General features: G+C 37.4%; 1 protein-coding gene across 7 annotated transcripts in view; it reads right to left on the bottom strand.

Annotated features, from left to right (window-relative positions):
- The window catches only part of VGLL4 (vestigial like family member 4), a 134,814-nt gene that overhangs the window by 17,663 nt on the left and 94,203 nt on the right, over positions 1–22,948 (bottom strand). For all 7 annotated transcript variants that reach the window (XM_070738599.1, XM_070738600.1, XM_070738595.1 and 4 more), the window contains one exon: positions 652–874. In XM_070738599.1, coding sequence (XP_070594700.1) covers positions 652–874 — 223 coding nt within the window. The remainder of the gene's footprint in view (positions 1–651; positions 875–22,948) is intronic.

Here is a 22,948-nt window from a genome sequence, read left to right as displayed (position 1 = left end):
GTGGAAGCCCTGTTTCCTCCCAGGAGATTCCTAGAGAGGCTCCACAGAGGCTTCTCCCTGCCTTTTCCAACCCTGTTTCCTCCCAGGAGATTCCTAGAGAGGCCCCACAGAGGCTTCTCCCTTTTTCTGGCCCTGTTTCCTCCCAGGAGATTCCTAGAGAGGCCCCAAGGAGCCTTCTCTCTGCCTTTTCCGTTTACAGTTTCAGAGGCTCGGGTTTGTAAGTGGAAAATGGTTCTTGAGAAGAGGCAAAAAAATCTTGAACACCCAGTTCTTATCTAGAAAAGTTTGTAAGTAGAGGTGTTTGTAGGTAGAGGTACCACTGTATTTTGAAACTGGTAGATGAGAGCTTCTGTGCTTCCTTGTGAATTTAGATAGCTGAGAAGAGGCCCTTTCCCATATAGAAACATTAATCAGTACTGCTTATTTTAAAAGATTGTGAAAAAAAATAAATTTGTATTTATGTAAGATTTGTAAACCAGATATGCAAAATTCTATTCTGCCTTCTGTGTTTGCAACATTATTAATTGGGAGAATTAAGTATAGATGACTCCGCAAAAACCAACCAACCACACACAGAGATAAATACAAACATTGTATACAAGCTAAATGAAGTTGCCTAGATATATGTATCGTAGCAAAAATGCCAAATACCTGCTGCCGTTCCACTGATGTCATTGTAGGAGTCATGCTTACAGACCGAATAACATCCATGCTGTTTTTGGTCAGTGCTAGAGGTTGCTCCATAGTTAAGCTTGGGATTGAGGCATATATATGATTACCATGAAGGGCCATTGTTGGTGCGACAGCCCGTTCAATGGGACTACGACTCCTGTCTCTATGTTCTTTTCGGTAATCCCCATTGGCAGTCTTTATTCTAAGAGGAAAAACAAACAAAACGTTAATGTTAATGTTTGTGCATTTAATTGAAGAAATGCACTCCAACGACAGGTTTATAGCTAGTGTTCGACTTAACACCAGTGACTTCAGAGACCATCCGGAGCACTAACTTCACTACCAATACGCATTACGATATTTTGCGTGTGCCTCCCTTTGTGCAAATTCACTTCTGTGCATTGTCAGAATGCGGTTTCAGGCCGAAACACAGCCGAGGAGCTGCTCAGCTATGCTACAGATGAAGAAATAAAGGTATTAACCCAGGGGTGGGTGGGAGGGCTTTGTATGGCGGGAGAAGCCATACAAACAACAAAAAAGTTACTGAAAATGTTTCCCCAAAAGATGGCAGCGCACAAGACAGAATCGGATCCATGACGCCAAACGCAGGTCGCTAACAGCTGAACAGTTCAAGCAATCTGGAACCCTGGAATTTGGAATGATCAGTCATTCTTACACCTCAGGGATGCTAGAGCACCCCCTTACCAATCTGCCTTCCCTTCACCATCCCACCCACTGGGTCCTGGCAAACTTTGGGATCTGCTTTCCCCCAGGTCCTGCAGTCCTGCCTCTGTAGCAAATGGCACACAGATGACTAGTTTCAGATGTCTTGGGATCATTTTTAGAGAACAATTTCTCCTATCTTCTTAATCCAATGTTTTATCACAAAACACATTTTATGCCTCTCTATTATGAACAGACATTATTTCTTCATACCCATTAACTGATAATAACAAATTTAATAAATAAATAAACAAACAAACTAGGAGAGCCAATAGTAACAAGGTCAGCCAATGAATAGGCATAGCAACTAAATCAGCCCAAGAGAGCTAAACACATTTGAGTCTGTGCAGAGAATTGAAACTGAAGCTATAAGGCTGGGTATGGCTCAGCCCTCTCTGTACTCTGTCTGCTCTGAATTAGAAGCTGTTTGTATTTTGCTTATAACTGCTACTATCAGTATGTTGAAGAAGAACTCCTCTACTGGTATTGTAAGTAAGTAAGTAAGTAAGTATGTACGTACGTACGTAAGTAAATAAATTACAATGTTTATAAAGTAGTGAATGAATCCGGCTGAATCAGTTATCTGTGTGTGCTTCTGGAGTTGATTTTCATGCAACAAACTGATATAAATTGGGGGGTTTTAGATTGTTTTTAATATTAGATTTGTTTACATTTGTCTTTTTAGATTTGTCTTTTTATATTGTTGTGAGCCGCCCCGAGTCTTCGGAAAGGGGCGGCATACAAATCTAATAAATAAAATAATAATAATAATAATAATAATAATAATAATAATAATAATAATAATCAACATAGATTAACTTTAAATTTCATCTTTGATCCAAACTATATTTTGTTACAAATTTGGAAACAGACTCTTTCTCTCGATAAGATTTAGATGAGAGGGACAGAATGAGCATTTATAAAATTTGCAAATGACATCATTTTAGATGAAAGGCTCAAGATCCAGAATGTTCCTTTAGATTTTGACAAACTAGAACACTAGGTCCTATCCCAGAAAATGCAATTCAGGAGTTTTAAACTTAGGGAACAAAAATCAACACAGGTATAGAATAGGCAGCATGTGACTCAACAGCAATAATTGTATGACAGATCTAGGAGTTCAGAGGACAGCCAATTAAATATAAGTCAGCAGTATGCTTCAGCTGCCAAAAAAAGTCAATGCAGCTCTAGTTGTTATCAACAGAGGGATACCATCAGTCATATGACGTGATGCACAGGTGACGCGCAGAGCCATATTGAAGGGCACACAAGACATTGCCCATGACAGCTCTAGCATGCATGTGTGCGCTTGGCCAGCTGATTTTTGGCCTTGGGAAAGGCCCTTTCACCCTCCGGGTGCTTCAGGGAAGCCGCCAAGTGCAAAAAAACGCCCAATGGACAAACACAGTTCCGGTTTGCCATTGGGCTGTTTTTTTGCATTCCGGGGCTTCAGGAAGCTTCTCTGAACCCTCCCCGGAAACTTATGAAACAAAGATCCAACCTATAGAAGGAAAGGGAAATTTCCTAACAATGAGAACAATTAATCAGCATAATGGTTTCTCTCCAGAAGTTGTGGGTGCTCCATCACCAGGTGTTTTTAAGAAGAATCCATTTGTCTGGAATGGCCTAGGGTCTCCTGCCTGAGCAGGGGATTGGATTAGAAGTCTTCCAAAGCCCCTTCCAATTCTGTTAGTCTGTATTCTATACAGTAGTCCCTCACCTATCGCTGGTGTTACGTTCCAGACCCAGCCGTGATAGGTGAAATCCGCGATGTGGAATTTATCGACTGATAGTACTTATTTAAGTATTTATATTGTAATTGTTTGGTAAGTTTTCATTGTTTTAAGTGTTTATAAACCCTTCCCACACAGTATTTATTTTAGATACAGTATTTAAATACAGTATTTACAATTTTAGATATATTTTTTTTTTAAAAACCTGCCGATCGAGTTCGGCGGGCTGTTTAAATCTGTCGATCGACTTCCTCAGAAACCCGCGAACCAGCGAAGATCCGCGAATGATTTTTCTCATTAATATTTCTTGAAAACCCGCGATCAAGTGAAGCCGCAGTAGGTGAAGCGCGGTATAGCGAGGGACTACTGTATATGCTAAATCACCCGTCAAACTTGTGGCACTTTTTCAGATGATAGAATGGAGCCTGATCTAATTAGGTATATAGTGATATCAAGAGGAATGATTATTTTACTGCAATATACTACCTGGAAAAATATGAAGACAGGTAGCTGCTTATATAACTACAACTGCTATAATCTTCATCACAATTTCAGGTATCACTCTTCTTGGTGTTTCTTTTGTCGTATTCTCCATATACATATGATGATTTCAGTGTAAGCACACATGGGATGAAGGAATGTATCATGCAGAAAGAATGTTTGTGCAAAGGTTCCACATAGCAACATATCCATATTTATGCAGAAAATGCTAATTTACCACTATGTACATTGGAGTGAAAGTGAGTATGGCGTAATGGTTAAAATGAAAAAACTATGGATGATGCTGTAAAAATTCAGACCACAACAAAGCATTTGAAACAGTGCCTCTCTGTCTCCCCCAAAAGCAAGCTATAGATTAGATATTACTACTATAAAATGATCTCGTGGTTGGCAGAATGACTATTCAAAATGTACTTCTTGATGGTACTACTTAGCTTGGAGAACACATCAAATGAAGTGCCACAGGGCTCTGTGATGGGCCAGGGCTGTTTCTACATTTTATCAATAGCTGCAATGAAAAAAATTGAGATGTTTTTCAAGTTTGCAGATAATTCAAAACTGGGAAATAAGAAAAGATACCTAAACAGGCTTGAGAAGTCAGCTGAAATGAACAGCTGAAGACAATAAAAGCTATTGACAACAATAAATCATCTCTGGACAAGATAGGTGACACATAAATTAAACAGACAAACAAGCAAGCAAACAAACAAAAGGGAATGGCCTTGAGAGAAAGGAGGAACAGCTGTGTCCAAGGTAATAAGATAAAAGGGGTTTGTGCCTGGGCCAAGTTCACCTGTTTACATGTGAGTAAACAACTGAGACAATAATATACTTAGTTCACACAAAGATAAATAGAGAACACTTTCATATTTGCAAGATAAATAAAAAGTAGTACTGACTATTCATGGCATTGATTTCCTAATCTGTTTTATTTTGAAGGGATGGACAAAAGCTCTAGTATATCCTGTATTAAGGAAGGGCTACATCAGACAATGTTTTAATGAATTGTGTGTGTGTGTGTATCAGTGATACCGTCAATTATAATTCTGCCTTCTGCTTTGTGAAATGTATTATGATCTTCCATGTACAAAGGTCTTTTCTCCCTTATTCCAATATTGAAGTTTTTAGAGAAATCTAAATTCAAGAAAAAATGTTAAGGCATTTATGTTACAAGGAATAACTAGTGAACTGTGCTGTACTTAAAGTTAGGTCTGAATTTAAACATGCCTGGGATAAACATATATCCATCCTAAAATAAAATACAGGAAATAGTATATGGGCAGACTAGATGGACCATGAGGTCTTTTCCTGCTGTCAATCTTCTATGTTTCTATGTCTACATCTGCTGCCTCTACAGGTGTAAAGTACATAACAAATTGAAGGTAAGTCTTACAGTGTGTGTCATTACAAGATTTGATCCATTTTATTAAACAGGCCAGTTTTATTTGGATAGATTCAAGAACCATTTGGGTTTTTATTTTATTTTTCTAATTGTATTCAAAACATTTTGAATATAGTGTATTGCTAGGGTAAAACCATATTAAAAAAGGACCAGAGAAGAGACAGTAATAAATATTAATACATGAACAAATAATAATAGTAATAATATATTAGTACATGTACTGGTAACCATAATAATAATAATATAACCAAGTAATTTTAGCTAAGTTCCTTTTTATATTGGCTTATTTTTGTTAATTATATTTTTATTAATTATAATGATTGTAGTTATAAACCCTCTTTGTTTTTATTCATACATTCAGTGTCTTTCTTCCTCTTGTGTCTAACCACTCATGAAATCTATTTCATATCAAGTAATATTCTGTGTCTTCTTTATCTTTTATTTTTAAAGTTAGTCTGTCCATTTCAGCACAATCTAAACATTTTCAAATTAAATCATCTGACGGAGTGTTCTCATTTTTTCAGTACTTTGCAAATATAATCCTTGCTGCTGTTAGTATATGTAAAAACTAAATAGGTGCTCCCTTTATCATAACTTTCCGGTATTATGCCCAACAAATGAACTTCTGATTTCAGATCTATATTCTGTTTAATTATCTTTTCCATCCAGCTATGTATTTTGTCCCAATATAACAACAGTTATATTATTCTAAAGGAGTCTTATCCATTACTTCTGTTCTTTGCATGCTTCTGAAAGGACTGACATAAACACATATATATTGTTGAATTAAAGTACAAACAAACTGCCTCCTTTATCATCTTAAAATAGTAAAGCTAAAAAAGTTTTGTGTGTGCGTTATCAACATAATGTCTGTCTATGAGAATATTTTTATGTCTATTTTTGGATACATGTGTTTGCCTTTTTATCTCAGCTCAAAATAAAATGTATCACTTTACTTGCTCTGTTAATTTAATATACATTTCCTGATTTTAGTCTTTTTAAAACCCGTTATGAGTCATAACACGATTGACTGACTGAACATCATCATCAAAGCAGTTATATGTCATTAACTTGATCCCTTGAATTAGATCATAAAGGAGTAGACAGCAAATCATTGTGTACAAATGAACACCACTTCTCTTCATTCTGACACAGCTTAAATATTAAATATTCAAGACAGAGAATTATTTTTTCATTGTTCTCAGTGAATCATATCCAGACCCCACATCTTTCCCAAGCATCATATGTTGAAATGGACATACCAAAACCACACTTCTCTGGGCTGTAAGATCTGCACTCCAGGATATTTCCTTCTTTTTAATTGAAAGCAATACTTTGAGTCCATGCACTGAACAGTTTGAATGGTAGTTATAACCAGGGGTGGGATCTAAATATTTTTACTACTGGTTCTGTAGGTGTGGCGTTCATGATCATGTGATGGTGGGCATGGCTTCATGATCATGTGACTGGGCAGGTGTGGCTTCCTGGTCATTTGACTCAATGGGTGTGGCTTTCTGGTCATGTGACTGGGTGGGTGCAGTTGGGTGATCATGTGACTGGATGGGTTAATTTATCTCTCTCTCTTTCTTTCTTGTCTCTCTCTCTCTTTTTCTCTTTCCTAATATCCTATATAAGCCCTACAGATATAAGTACATTTTATTAATATGTATCTTCATGTGTCTGCTATAAGGAGTGAAGGGCCTCAGACGATGCTGCTGCTGCTGGGCCAACCCAGCAAGGATCAGCACGGCCAGGCCCCTACACCAAGACTGACCCTCCAGTTGGCCTAAATGTATTAGATGTGATTAGAAAAGAAGCAGCCTAAAAAGTGTATTAGCTAATAGCTTTTTAAATGCATATAAGAAATTTGAGTAATTATTTTTGTCCAGATGTCAAATGCAGCATTTGATGGATTATGAAAACCGAATTTAAAAAGCCAAATTACAGTAATCCCTCATTTTTCGTGGGGGGTGCATTCCAAGACCACCTGTAAAAAACAAATTTCCGTGAAGTAGAGGAAAGATTTTTTTAATGTATTTAACGAGTATTTGGACTTTTAAAACCTACCCTTTGCATTAAACAGTCATTCTATAATGTTTCACAGCTGGAACTATATGTGATATCCTACTATATGTGATATCCTACCAGTTTCTTTAATAGAGTACAGTAGTACTGTAGAAGAATTTTATGAATTTTTAATGGATTTAAAATTTTCAATGGATTTAAGCCCCCTTTGAAAACCCGTGAAGTAGCGAATCCGAAAAAGATGAACCGCAAAGTAGCGAGGGATTACTGTATTGTAATGTAATTTAGGACCAATGGTATGTCATTTTGCATATGTGATTGGAGTCAAAATATAAAAAAATTCTTTGCCACAAAAGACTGACCCTCCATAAGGCAGGAGGGGGCAGTGGGGGAAGAACAGAGCAGCGGTAGGAGAGGAAATGGCAGTGAGGAGGGTGATGCTGGTGGGGGGTGGGAGTGGACCATGTGAAGGTTGCTCCCCCTCCCCGTCCCTGCAGCCTTTGGGAGACACTGGCTGGGAGTGGGAGGCTTCTAACCACCAGCACAAATGCTTACTTGTGCGTATCAGTTCTGTGGATGCATGTGGCGAAGGCGAAGCAGAGCGGAGCATGCACAGAAGCCAAAACCAGCAAAAAATAGGGAAGAGGGTAGATGAAAACAAGATGGCAAGATGAACCGGTCCTAACCAAGAGGAACCCCCCTCTGGTTATAACACAATATCCTTTTTTAAAAAAAAATTAATTATACATATATACACATTTACAAAAAGTAAGATAAATAATCAAATCATAAGTTGTAACAAAACAAAACTAACACATACTAACAAAAAAAAGATAATTCTAGTAATATAGTCAATTACTTATTTAAATACACTGAACCATAATAACAATAACAGTAAACAAGTAACATAATGTATAATATTTAGACTTAAATTCCCTTGAGGGGGAAGGTTATAAATCATCTTGTGGTATCAAATTATCTTCTGATGAAGTATATCATATCATCGGTATCTACTATTTTTCCTTTTGGTTATCCATATATTTTTAATTATTTTTATTTTCTTAACCGCCTTCGTTCATTCTTATTTAATTTATTTAAATTCATACAATTTTTTTCTGAAAATGACTGTAAATAGATCTTTTGTAATTTGTTATGTCAAAAAAAAGAGAGGAAATAAAGTATTGCTATTGTTATATTTCAATTTAGGTTTTCGTTTCTTCTCTTGAACCAATCATAGAAGTACTTCCAAGTTTTATAGTGGTCAGAGTCTTCTTTATTTTTTAATTTGAGTGTTAATGCATCCGATTCTGCACAGTCTAATATTTTTTTTAATATCAAAGCATCATCAGGAGGTTTGGGTTGTTTCCATTGTTGGGCAATTGCCATTCTAGTTGCAGTCAATATATGTATTAATAAATAATATTTATTTTTGTCTATTTTTTGGTCTATAATCCCAAGGAGGAACGTTTCGGGTCTTCTATTTATCTTGATTTGTATCATTTATTTTATCAATTTTTGTATTTTTATCCCAAAAAATTTAATTATTGGGCAAGTCCACCAAATATGGTAGTAGGTCCCCTTTTTTTCCTTGCATCTCCAACACTGTGGGTTTATTCCTTTATACATTTGTGATAATCTTGCCGGGGGGAGATGCCATCGGTAGTACATTTTGTATAGATTTTCTCTGAATGCTGTTGACCTCGTCAGTTTGTAATTTCTGGTCCAAATTGTTTCCCATTTGTCTAGAATTATACTATACCCAAAATTTCTACCCCAGCTGTGTATATTATTTTTCACAATATAATCCTCCATTTTGTAATTTAACATATATTTATAAATTTTTGAAATCATCTTTTTATCTTGACTTAAAATTATTTTATCCAATTCTATTTCTTTTATTTGCATCTCATGTCTTTTCCCTTCCTGGTATTTTGATTTTATTAAATTATATGTCCACCAATCCATTTTTATTCCAGTTTTTTCTAATTGTTCTCTTGTCTTTAACTCCCCATTTTTCTCTAATATTTGATAGTAATTAAGCATTTTGTTTAGCTCTCTCGAATTAGGGTATATTATCGCCTCCATGCTGGAGTACCACTTCGGGATTTGTGTATAGTACATTTTTTTGATTCTAGTCCAGACTGTGTATATTGAATTCCTGATTATATGTTGCCTAAAATATTTATGTATTTTTTCTTTGTTATCCCATAGAAAGGTATGCCACCCTATCATCAAATCATGCCCTTCTAATATCAATAATCTTTTATTTTCTAATTTAATCCATTCCCTCAGCCAATCTATAATCGATGTGTTATAATATATTTCAAAATCAGGTAGCCGGAAACCCCCTTGTTTAACATTGTCTTGCATGTATTGAATTTTAATCCTAGGTTTTTTCCCGGCCCAAACAAATTTTGTTATTATTCTATTCAATTTTTGGAAGAAGGTTTTTTTTAACATAATTGGAATTTTTCTGAATAAATACAGTATTCTAGGTAGGATAGACATTTTAATCGTTGATATCCTTCCAATAAGTGAAATAGGTAGCTTATTCCATTTTTCCAGTTTTGTTTGTATTTCTTTCATTAGTACTGTATAGTTATCTTCTTTTATTATATTTGCCCTTGATGACAATTTTATTCCCAAATATTTGACTCTTTTAACGATTTGTAATTCTAATTTATCTTCTAAGGTTTTCTTCTCTTTATTTGTTAATTTTTTTGTCAATATTTTAGTTTTCTGCTTGTTGATTTTCAATCCTGCTACTTTGCCAAATTTAGTAATCTCCTTTAGTAAATTTTCCCCGGATTCGATGGGATCTTCTATATTAAATACAAGATCGTCAGCAAATGCTTGAATCTTGTATTCTTGCCCCTTTAATTTCAACCCCTTGATGTTTTTATTTAATCTTATCTGTCTTAATAAATTTTCTATAGCTAATATGAATATTAAGGGGGAAAGAGGGCATCCCTGTCTTACCCCTTTTTTAATTTCTATGTTCTCTGTTAATTGTCCATTTATTATAACTCTTGCTGATTGTTTAGAATATATTGTCCGGATAGCTCTAATAAATATCCTTAAACAATTCTTGTTTTACAGAGCTCTTAATTGTTGTGTCTCTGTTTACTGGAACAAAGCAATGGCAATTCACACCCATCATGGAGAAATAACTTAGGTATGCCAACTGTTCAAGGAAAAATGGAAAAAGAGAGTGAGAAAGGGGCCTCTCTGAAAGGGAACAGTTTCCTTATGCTCTTTTCTAGTGCAAAACTCCTTTAGAAACAGCCAAAAAAAGGCACTGGTAAAAAAACAAAACAAACAAAAACCTAACATCCTGCAATGTCTTTTTATAGAACTTATATTCAGGTTGGTCTGATTTTAAAATATACATTTCATAAAAAGTTAATTGAGGCAATGGCAATACTTGGAAAAACCACGGATGCATGGAAGTTTCTTTCCTTATCCTCCAGTTCCTGCATCACCATTACCTAATCCACCCAGATTTTTTTTCTCTGCTCACCAATTTATTATTCTTGTTCAACAGCTAAATATTGTGAAACAGCTGAAAGGAAAGTCATTTTTATCCTCTCCCTCGAATTCTAAAAAAGATTGTGTGTGTGTGTGTGTATTGTTTTTTGTTTCATTAAAAATCTGAATTTCACATTTGACCAAACCAGCACAAAAGGACTTTAAAGGATTTTAAATAAAATGCTTTGGTGGACAACAATTCTAAAAGGTAAGGTATTTTTACATTTCCTCTAAAGGTGAGCTTATTCCTTAATAAGCACTAACATTTTTCATGTTCAAAGCTCAAACAATGGTCAATTGTTTGAGCTTTGAACATGAAAACAACAACAACACAAGAGCATGCAACAGATTCAAACTTAATACAAACCACTCCAAACTTGACTGTAAAAAATATGATTTCAACAATCGAGTTATCGAAGCGTGGAACTCATTTCTGGACTCAATTGTGTCAACCCCTAACCCCCAACATTTCTCCCTTAGACTCTCCATGATTGACTTCTCCAGGTTCCTAAGAGGCCAGTAAGGGGCGTACATAAGTGCACTGGTGTGCCTTTCGTCCCCTGTCCAATTGTCTTTCCTTTCTTTCACCTATCATATATATTTTCTTTCTTTCATATATCCTCTCCTCTAAGTTCACTTTACCCTTATATATATTACTACATGTCTATTTTTCTTCCTATGTTTTTGTGTATTGGACAAATGAATAAATAAATTAAAAAAATTAAAAAAAATTTACATAGTACAGTATTTCCTGAACTCAAGTGTTGAGGTTTCCAACTTTCTGAATAAAATTTAATTAAAATAATTAAATCAATAATATACCTAAACTCCTGAAATATTGATGACCACTACATGACAGCCCAGAGGTAGAGAAAACTGTATCTGTTATCATTTAGTATCCATCCAAATTTGTGTTACCCCAAACTGATCAGTCTAATGTAAGCCTGAGCACTCAATTACACAATCTCCATTCTCGATGGCCAGTTGCAATTCATTTAAAATCTATTTCTGGTTTTCAAATAAAAGTGTAGCGGATGCAAATTATCTTGACACTGTCAAACAGAAAATCTTGTTTTGCCAAATGAGGAATATACACTACAGTTCCATTGGATGGGTATTATAACGTCACTTTTCTTTTATGTACACTGAGTGGGCCAATTAAAAAAAAAATGTTCTGTTCTGTTCTGTTCTATTCTATTGTACAAAAAGCCATGGTGTTATTTTTGTTTGTAAAAGCTATTAATATTTGATTGCAACAAAAAGTTGTTTTTTCCTCAGACCACTAAAGAAAATTACTTTACATTTATTAAATATTATTTTAAAATTAGTTATGTTACAAACCAATATAGGGAAGTAAAATGCCTCTTGTAAAATTGGAAAAACACATGGTTGGATCTTATAGGAAACATAGTGAAATCAATGGAATTTTAAGAAAGACTTGTTATTTATGTCACTGTCACTACTTGTATACTTTAGGTAAGCAAGGGAGAAAGCTGTAAATGTGATTTTGGTTTAAATTAAGATTACCCTTTTCAATAACATGATTTGTATAAATAGCTGAATAACTTGATTTATTTATATGTATACTTGTTAGAAAAGTCCACCTATGAACAATTCATTCCCCAAAAAGCACTATATCAGAGCAAAGGTGAAACTGAAAAGCTTTGAATAGTGTTGTTATTTTGTATAAAGTACCTAACTTACAGAACAGTATTTTCTTCAAGTAGTGGGAAAAGAACCAAAAACATGTGCATTGAAAAATGCTCCAAATAACTGGAATTGATTCTTTGATATTTTAGTCACCATACATTATCTGAGTATAGAATGCCTTAAGTTACACCTACCGAAGTTGTACGAGTGTCTGCAAAACTACAGAGGTCGGAGTGGTGCAAACAATGCTGTTGGCACATTTACAAGGGTAAAGTTTGTAGCACAATGCTATAGTGCATCATCATCCTGACAAAAGACGTAAAAAACTGTGGATAGTGCTTATTTGCTTTTTATTTTGTGTGGCTTTATATTCTAAGACCGGTTGGGTTGACAAATTACAGACACTACCGCTTTGAGATAAAAATACAATGTCAATAGCCGTTTTTATAGTACTGCACAAAAATTACTTGTACAGGGCTGCTTCATGGATTACTGCTATTGTGGCGAGGAGGCTTGGGTAGCTCAATGAAGCTATGAGCTTATGCCGTGAAGGGATTGGTTTTGATTGGTTCAAAATTGGGAAGAATCCGGCAAGGTTGTATAGGGCCGCCGTGCCTATTTAATTTATATGCAGAGCGCATCATGAGAAAGGCGGGACTAGATGAATCACAAATTAGAATTAAGATTGCCCGGAGAAATATCAACAATCTCAGATATTATTATTATTATTATTATTATTATTATTATTATTATTATTATTATTATTATTACTACTACTACTACTACTACTACTACTACTACTACTACTATTACTATTAATTAGATTTGTATGCCTCCCCTCTCCGTAGACTTGGAGTGGCTCACAACAGTGATAAAAAACAATACATGTTAACAAATTTAATATTTAAAATCTAAAAATAACAATTTTACATTAAAAAGTCTAAAAAACCCCAATATATAAAAACATACACACAATCATATCATACACAAAAACTACATGGGCAAGGGGGAGATGTCTCAGTTCCCCCATGCCTGACAGCAGAGGTGGGTTTTAAGGAGTTTACGAAAGGCAAGGAGGGTGGGGGCAATCCTAATCTCTGGGGGGAGCTGGTTCCAGAGGGTCGGAGCCAGATATGCAGATGATACCACTTTAATGTCAGAAAGTGAAGAGGAACTAAAAAGCCTCTTGATGCAGGTGAAGGAAGAGAGAAGTTGGCTTGGAACTCAACAGTAAGAACAATAAGATCATGGCACCTGGCCCTCTCAATTCCTGGCAAATAGATGGGGAAGAAATTGAGGTAGTGACATATTTTATTTCCCTAGGCTCCAAGATCACCAGAGATGGGGACTGCAACCAAGAAATTAAAAGGCATTAACTCTTGGGGAGGAAAGCTATGGCAAATCTAGACAACATACTAAAAAGCAGAGACACTGCCTTGCCAACAAAAGTGCATATAGTCAAGGCTGTGGTTTTTCCAGTTGCAATGTATGGCTGTGAAAGTTGGACCATAAGAAAGGCTGAGCACCAAAGAATTGAGGCCTTTGAATTATGGTGCTGAAAAAGTCCCTTGGACTGCAATGCAATCAAACTGGTCAGTCCTAGAGATCAACCCTGACTGCTCTTTAGAAGGCCAGATCCTGAAGATGAAACTCAAATACTTTGCCAACCCAATGAGAAGGAAGGACTCCTTGGAGAAGAGCCTAATGCTGGGAAAGATTGAGGGCAATGGAAGAAGGGGACGACAGAGAATGATGTGGATGAATGGAGTCACTGAAGCAGTAGGGGTGAGCTTAAATGGACCCCAAGGGGATGGCAGAGGACAGGAAGACCTGAAAGAGTGTTGTCCATGGGGTTGTGATCGGTTGGACATGACTTCCCAACTAACAACAACAATTACATTTTTCTTATCTCCTTAATTATCATTAATGTGCCATGAATAGATAATGCAGATATGTATTCTTCAGCAGGTGAATCATTTTGTAGAGGAATCAGCAAAGTTTATAAATTACAATATGCAACTATAGAAAGCTCTTTATTTCTAAGACATCATTAAACTATGCCTAGCTGCTTTCTGCTGAAAGTAGGTAGTGTTATATATACTCATTGTTTTTACAAGCTACATAATTAAAGGCATACACATTTAAAATACTCCTAGAGAAGGCTATTGAATGCAGCTGCGAGAGCAGTCATGGGCTTACCTAGGTATGCCCATGTTTCACCAACACTCCACAGTCTGCATTGGTTGCCGATCAATTTCCGGTCATAATTCAAAGTGTTGGTTATGACCTTTAAAGCCCTTCATGGCATTGGACCAGAATATCTCCTTCTGTCACACAAATCCCAGCGACCGATTAGGTCCCACAGAGTGGGCCTTCTCCAGGTCCCGTCAACTAAACAATGTCGGTTTGCGGGGCCCAGGGGAAGAGCCTTCTCTGTGGCGGCCCCGACTCTCTGAAACCAACTCCCCCCAGAGATTAGAACTGCCCCTACTCTCCTTGCCTTTCGTAAGCTCCTTAAAACCCACCTTTGTCGTCAGGCATGGGGGAACTGAGACATCTCCCCCGGGCATATACAATTTATGCATGGTATGTTTGTATGTATGTTTGCTTAGTAAATTGTTTTTTTTAAATATTTTAAACTATAATTTAGATTTGTCATGAATTGTTTTATTTTGTTGTGAGCCGCCCCGAGTCTGCGGAGAGGGGCGGCATACAAATCTAAATAATAAATAAATAAATAAATAAATAATCATAATTATTTCATTCTTGTCCATAATTTGGAATAAAATGACATAACCAAAAATATTTTTGTCAGCTAAGGAACTCTCCCTTTATTAACAATGAAGTAAAAAAGAGATACTGATCTAGTTTTGGAGAAAAAACGTACCATACTTAAACGTCAAATTTCAGGCAATATTACACAGTAACGAAGAGAGACATAATATATCTGAAGCTCTAACTTGGTAGGCCTAATTCAATAGCAGATTGAAGAAAAAGCACTTTTCCATGGCATTCATAAACAATGAAGTTCTTTTATGGTCTAAGGCTGTCAACATCCTACAAGCTTTGGGATGCTACGGTATCAATACATCTCTGTCAGTGGCGAATACATCTGAACCACACCTCAGTTTAAGATGGTGAGATTCTTAAAAGCACCATATTATTTATTTTTATTAAGGCAGTAGGACAACTCTCCAGCAATAAATTTAAAAAATAATATTTCAAAAATCTTTCCAATCGGTTAAATATATTCATTCCTGCAGCTCAGTTATCTTGAGAAATTGTTTTTAAACCATTCAAAAACTTTTTTGTCCCATGCTACACCTTAAGGAGACCATTTAACACTTCAATGTGTCACTGAAATGCTAACAAATTCTTCCCAAATCCCTCCCTCCATTTTCTCCATGATATTTTAAGTACAAATTGATATTTTAAGTACAAATCCATGCCATACTGTTTTAAGGACTCTGTCCATAACTGTTGGGTTGGCAATATACAGGATGCAGGTGTTGCAAACTGCCACAAGAGGGAGCTAGTTTATATCTTATTTCTCTGAGTCACCCTCTCTGTTTCTCTTTGTCTGGCTACTCACTGTTAAAGGCTTACTGTTAGGTTTGCTCTGCATTTTCTCTGCAATCCCTCTGTATTGTAGTTATATATTATATCTAATATGTGTTTACGGTTGATATCTTTGTTTGTTGATTATTACAAAGACAACTGGCAAGAAAGACTATGTACTGGTAATATCTGGATTGTTATTCTGACTTATTATGTGTATGACTTTAGACTGTTTATCTGAATATGTTATTTCTCAAAGTTAACTTTAATTCAAGTTAGTATATATGTGTGTGGCTGAGTAGTTATTCACAACTAATCAATATAAACATTTGTGTGTGTGCAGAACCTTGGTAAACAAGGATTACACTGCTCATACATTAACAACCATGACTACATTTTTACCGAAGCAGGTTCATTGTATCATCATAATCAACTAAACATGGGCCAGCAATGTGCAGCAGCGGCCAAAAAAGCCAACACAATCCTAAGCTGCATCAACAGGGGGATACACTCCAAGACTACAGAAGTATTAATATCACTCTACTACGCCCTGGTCGGACCACATCTGGAGTACTGCATCCAGTTCTGGTCACCACATTTCAAAAGAGACATTGAAACTCTGGAGAAGGTGCAGAAAAGAGCAACCAAAATGATTAGGGGACTTGAAACCAAGTCTTACGAAGAGAGATTGTGGGAACTGGGCATGGGTAGCCTAGAGAAAAGGAGGGCCAGAGGGGACATGATAGCAGTATACAGGTATATGAGGGGTTGCCACAGAGAGGGGGGAGTCACTCTATTCTCCAGAGCACCAGAGGGCCAGACGAGGAACAGCGGCTGGAAGCTGACCAAGGAGAGATTCAACCTAGAAATAAGGAAGAACTTCCTGACAGTCAGAGAGATCAACCAGTGGAACAGCCTGCCTGCAGAGGTTGTGAACTCCCCAACTCTGGACACTTTCAAGAGGAGATTGGACTGCCATGTGGCTGGGGTGCTATAGGATTCCTGCTCAGGCAGGGGGTTGGACTTGATGACCTGCATGGTCCCTTTCAACTCTAACAATCAATCAATCAATCAATCAACCAACCAATCAATCAATAATTAAGAATTCACCAGTGCTCTATTACTGCCCCCTGACTCAAATAATAACCCTCCTTCATTCAGAACCAAATACATATTGGATTTACATCTTTATCCAAATGATGACATGTATTTAGGCAATATTCTCAAAGATACAAGTGGCTAATTTATACTCTCCTAGAGGCCTAGATTCTTCTCTGATATGAGATCTGCCATGAGTATCCAACATTATCAATTTTCTACTTTCTGAGGGAATCTCATGGGGGTGGGGAAGATGGCTTATATTTATGATATTCCACAGAGCACCTTTATTATATATTGGCCTACTAGCATCTATTTGTGATGCAGTGTAGTTTTTCCATACAAGTAAAAAAAATGTGCAATGACAGTCATTCCCATATTTGAATCATACAACGTTTAGCACTGCATTAAGAAACATCTGTTGCAATAAAGATCCCCTTATCGATTTGCCCATTCAACCACCACCAGAAGCATAGATCACATCCAAGGGGAGTAGCAAAACAGGATGTAGTTGCTGATTGTAGTTGCTACAGAAGACACATCCTTTCTACTACAACATTTTAAAAAAAAAATTGGAACCTGTGCCGATCATAACAAACAGAAGTCCCGACAAAGTGAGATAAACAAAAAAAGGAGCATACTGTGATATTATGAAAGATATATACAAGGATAGAAGGGCAAGGATCACAGATGTGAAAAAGAAAGGTTTTAATCATAAGCCAAAGGGTCTTGAGGGAACAAAAGTCAGCCTCTGGCATACAAAATAAACATGTGTGTTTGGGAGGGGAAGATCTGGATTCAACTGCACTTAACCACATAGATACCTACTGAGGCCCCTTTCATCCAAGCTGTAAGCAGCAGTCCAGGGTCTGAATTGATGTTTATTTTATTTATTTGTTTATTGGATTTGTATGCCGCCCCTCTCCGCAGACTTGGGATGGCTAGCAACAGCAATAAAACAGTATATAACAAAATCCAATAGTAAAAACAGTTAAAAACCCATTATATAAAAACCAACCATACGTACAGACATACCATGCATAAAATTGTAAAGGCCTAGGGGGAAGTGTATCTCAGTTCCCCCATGCCTGGCGGCAGAGGTGGGTTTTAAGCAGCTTTCGAAAGACAAGGAGGGTGGGGGCAATTCTAATCTCTGGAGGGAGTTGGTTCCAGAGGGCCGGGGCCGCCACAGAGAAGGCTCTTCCTCTGGGTCCCGCCAAGCGACATTGTTTGGTTGACGGGACCCGGAGAAGACCCACTCTGTGGGACCTAACTGGTCGCTGGGATTCGTGCAGCAGAAGGTGGTCCCTGAGGTAATCTGGTCCGGTGCCATGAAGGGCTTTATAGGTCATAACCAACACTTTGAATTGTGACCGGAAACTGATCGGCAACCAATGCAGACTGCTGAGTGTTGGTGTAACATAGGCATATTTGGGAAAGCCCATGATTGCTCTCGCAGCTGCATTCTGCACGATCTGAAGTTTCCGAACACTTTTCAAAGGTAGCCCCATGTAGAGAGCGTTACAGTTTTAGTAATGCTAAAAAAGGTAGTGTATGTTGTTGTGCACAGCAATGGTTTCTACCAAATGGAACAAGCCAGAAAGGGAAACCCTAACTTTATTTTAAGGTCAATTCTAACCGCCCTTTCTGTGTTGTATTTTGGTACAAGAATCTCAATGTAAACCTAATAGCTCGTTTGTAATCCTACTTGCAGAGTATAGGCCCTAATGATACCCACCCAAGTGCAGGCAGAGTGGGCCCTATATTGCATCTTGTGGTTTCAGAAATCTGAGAATGAACCAGCATCTGGGACAGTTTTTCTCAAGCATAGCAACTCTAGGATGGACGGTCTTCAGCTCCCAGAATTCTCTAGCCAGCGTGGTAGAGTTGAAGTTGCAGTCCACATATCCTAAAGTTGCTGAGGTTGAGAAATCGTTCTATGGATGTCAGTAGAAGACAGCTGCCCTACATGGCATCGGACAAGAATACCTCCAAGACCGTCTTCTGCCGCACAAATCCCAGCGGCCGATAAGGTCCCACAGAGTTGGCCTTCTCCGGGTCCCGTCGACTAAACAATGTCGTCTGGCAGGCCCCAGGGGAAGAGCCTTCTCTGTGGTGGCCCCGGCCCTCTGGAATCAACTCCCCCCAGAGATCAGAACTGCCTCCACCCTCCTTGTCTTTCATAAATTGCTTAAGACCCACCTATCCTGCCAGGCATGGGGGAATTGAGACATTTCCCCCATGCTTATATAGTTTTATGTATGGTATGCTTGTGTTGTATGTTTTTTATATAATGGGGTTTTAGATATTTTTTCTTTTAAATATTAGATTTGATATCTGTACACTGTTTATTATTGTTGTGAGCCGCCCCGAGTCTGCGGAGAGGGGCGGCATACAAATCTAATACATTATTATTATTATTATTATTATTAATAATAATTATTATTAAACAGAAAGAAATTGCGGGCAAGGGAAAAGAAGCTATCCTCTATCATTATGTAATAGTTAGGGAACTCTAGGAAAGTCTATGGAGGATATTTGTAGCTCAGGGTTGAAATGAAGGCTCCTGGGTGCTCTCTGAGCTTGCTTGTTTCCTTGCAGACATTTTATTACCCTAACTAGGTGACATCAGCAGTGCTAGTCAAGTTACTGGAATATAAACTGACAGCAAACAGCATTCCTCACTAGCACTGATGATGTTACCTAGTTAGGGTAATGAGATGTCTACAAGAAAAAAAGCAAGCTCAGAGAGCACCAAGGAGCCCTCTAGACTATTTATAGAAACATAGAAGACTGATGGCAGAAAAAGACCTCATGGTCCATCTAGTCTGCCCTTATACTATTTCCTGTATTTTATCTTAGGATGGATATATGTTTATCCCAGGCACATTTAAATTCCGTTACTGTGGATTTACCAACCACGTCTGCTGGAAGTTTGTTCCAAGGATCTACTACTCTTTCAGTAAAATAATATTTTCTCATGTTGCTTTTGATCTTTCCCCCAACTAACTTCAGATTGTGGCCCCTTGTCCTTGTGTTCAATTTCCTGTTAAAAACACTTCACTCCTGAACCTTATTTAATCCTTTGACATATTTAAATGTTTCGATTATATCCCCCCTTTTCCTTCTGTCCTCCAGACTATATAGATTGAGTTCATTAAGTCTTTCCTGATACGTTTTATGCTTAAGACCTTCCACCATTCTTGTAGCCCGTCTTTGGACCCGTTCAATTTTGTCAATATCTTTTTGTAGGTGAGGTCTCCAGAACTGAACACAGTATTCCAAATGTGGTCTCACCAGCGCTCTATATAGCGGGATCACAATCTCCCTCTTCCTGCTTGTTATACCTCTAGCTATGCAGCCAAGCATCCTACTTGCTTTTCCTACCACACTGCTCACCCATTTTGATACTGTCCGAAATCACTACCTCTAAATACTTCTCTTCTGAAGTTTTTGCTAACACAGAACTGCAAATGCAATACTCAGATTGAGGATTCCTTTTCCCCAAGTGCATTATTTTACATTTGGAAACATTAAACTGCAGTTTCCATTGCTTTGACCATTTATCTAGTAAAGCTAAATCATTTACCATTTTACAGACGCCTCCAGGAATATCAACCCTATTACACACTTTGGAATCATCGGAAAATAGGCAAACTTTCCCCTATGTCACTCACAAACATATTAAAAAGAATAGGACCCAGAACAAACCCTTGTGGCACACCGCTTGTAACCTGTCTCTGCTCAGAATGGGACAGTCTCCTGCCACATAGCTCCCAACGACCGATTAGAGGCCACAGGGTTGGCCTACTCTGGGTCCCATCAGCTAAGCAGGGCTGGCTGGTGGGGCCATGGAAGGGGCTTCTATGTGATGGCTCCGGCTCTCTGGAACCAACTATCCCCCCCGAGATACGTACTGCCCCACTCTAATGGCTTTCAAGAAAGCACTGAAAATCTGGCTCTGCCGACAGGCCTGGGGGCCAAGAGCAATTGACATCTTTAATTCTGACCCCAATAAGATATGATATGGTGTGCATGACATAGTATGACTGAATAATGTGATTTTAAATTGTTTTTATACTATTTTACTGTTGTAAGCCGCTCAAAGTCCTTCAGGATTGGGCGGCATACAAATTAGATAGATAGATAGATAGATAGATAGATAGATAGATAGATAGATAGATAGATAGATAGATAGAGGCAGACAGACAGACAGAGACAGACAGACAGACAGACAGACAGACAATCTGCATGGAATTAACTCTGCTAAATTTAAAAGGTGACCCAACTCCACAGAGGCTCTGGGTGGCATACAACATTGAAAGCAGAAAGAAGCAATAAAAAGAAAAGCTTAATATCCTGAATAAGAAACATTCAAAAAATAAACAAACAAAAAGCATATAAGAGCCACATCATCCTTGTTAACCCAAGGGCCAAGAAAAAGCCAGGTTCTCAGAAGCTTTTTAAAGAGCATCAAGGAGGGCCCCAATTTTTTTTGGGGGGGGGGGGTAGAGGGGGATCCTATTTCTGAGGGCAAACACTGTGTCAAAGAGTATTTGCTTCTGTCCAGTCAGATGACAGTTTTTGATGGTCAGGACTCAGAGTAGGCTCACTTTTGTTTTTTTACATGTGCAATTCTGAAGGATTTGTGAAAGAACTTGTAAGTTCCATAAAAATCTTAAACATGATAGCATGTCTCTTCTAAGATACACATCTTCCCAGGCTTTAATCAGTTATATACATATATACAGTTTTTCGTAGTATAAGACACACCGGAATATAAAACGCACTTTAGTTTTTGGGGAGGAAAAAAGGGAAAATAATCTGCTTACCAGGTATTCATCTAGCTAGCATCTTTAGTCTGGTCAGCTTCAGTACATTATTTTATCTCCTGGTTAAGGGCTTAATTTTTTTTTATTCTGAGAGAGTAACAATGAAAGAGCTTGCAAGCCAGTAAGAGCTGGGAACATCATTAGCACCTAGAAAGAAACAGTCTCCGCAAGTAGAGCAATGGAAAAAAACTCTGCAAAGACTTAGGGCTTGGAAAACATTCTTCTTGGCAGGGAGTAACAATGAAAGAGCTTGCAAGCGGGTAAGAGCTGGGAACATTGTTAGCAGCTGGTTAGGGCTGGAAAGAAACTTACTCAGAGCAAGTTAGAGTAATGAAACAAACCCTGCAAAGACTTAGGGCTTGGAAAACATTCTTCAAAGAGAGTAACAATGAAAGAGCTTGGGTACATTAATAGCACCTGGTTAGGGCTGGAAAGAAATATCTGGAGCAAGTAAAGCAATGAAAAAACCCCCTACAAAGACAGGGTTTGGAATACATTCTTGGCAGAGAGTAACAATAAAAGAGCTTGCAAGCCAGTAAAACCTGGGAACATTGTCAGTATGTGATTAGGGCTGGGAAAAAACTTACTCAGAGCAAGTTAGAGTAATGAAACAAATCCTGCAAAGACTTAGGGCTTGGAAAACATTCTTTGCAGAGAGAAACAATGAAATAGCCTTTAGGGTAAGAGCTGGGAAGATAATTAACAGCTAGTTAGGACTGAAGAAAAAAAAAGCTACACTCAGAGTATAAGATGCACCCTAATTATCAGCCTCTTTTAGGGAGAAAAGAGTGCGTCATACACTGAAAAATACGGTAGCTCTCTCTCTCTGACTATTGAAGAAAAGTCAGCTATTGCTGAACTAATAAAAATGGGAAATGAAATTCAATTCTGTATTTGGAACACAACAATGGAACCATACAGCTGCAATACTTGATTCTGTATAGCATTAGCAGCTATGTAATCTTTGCAAATATAAAACAATTAATTTTCTCCCCTAAACAAATTAATATATTCATGTTTTACTTGAGGTTGACCAACAAGGAAGAAAAACTGAAGAGAAGCAATTTTCTCTAACATGGTGGTGTTAATTTATTCCACACCCAGGCAGCAATAAAAAAAGTTCTTCAAAATCCCACAAAGGGAAGTGGTCAAATACAGAAAATAACACATTTCACTAGTAAGAAATATATATATATTAAAAATTCTCAGTCATTGAGTTCCATGTA

Source organism: Erythrolamprus reginae, chromosome 2 (assembly GCF_031021105.1).
Source record: "Erythrolamprus reginae isolate rEryReg1 chromosome 2, rEryReg1.hap1, whole genome shotgun sequence".
Lineage (NCBI taxonomy): Eukaryota > Metazoa > Chordata > Lepidosauria > Squamata > Dipsadidae > Erythrolamprus > Erythrolamprus reginae.
The sequence above is the reverse complement of the archived record's forward strand: the minus strand, read 5'-3'. Positions and strand labels throughout refer to the sequence as shown.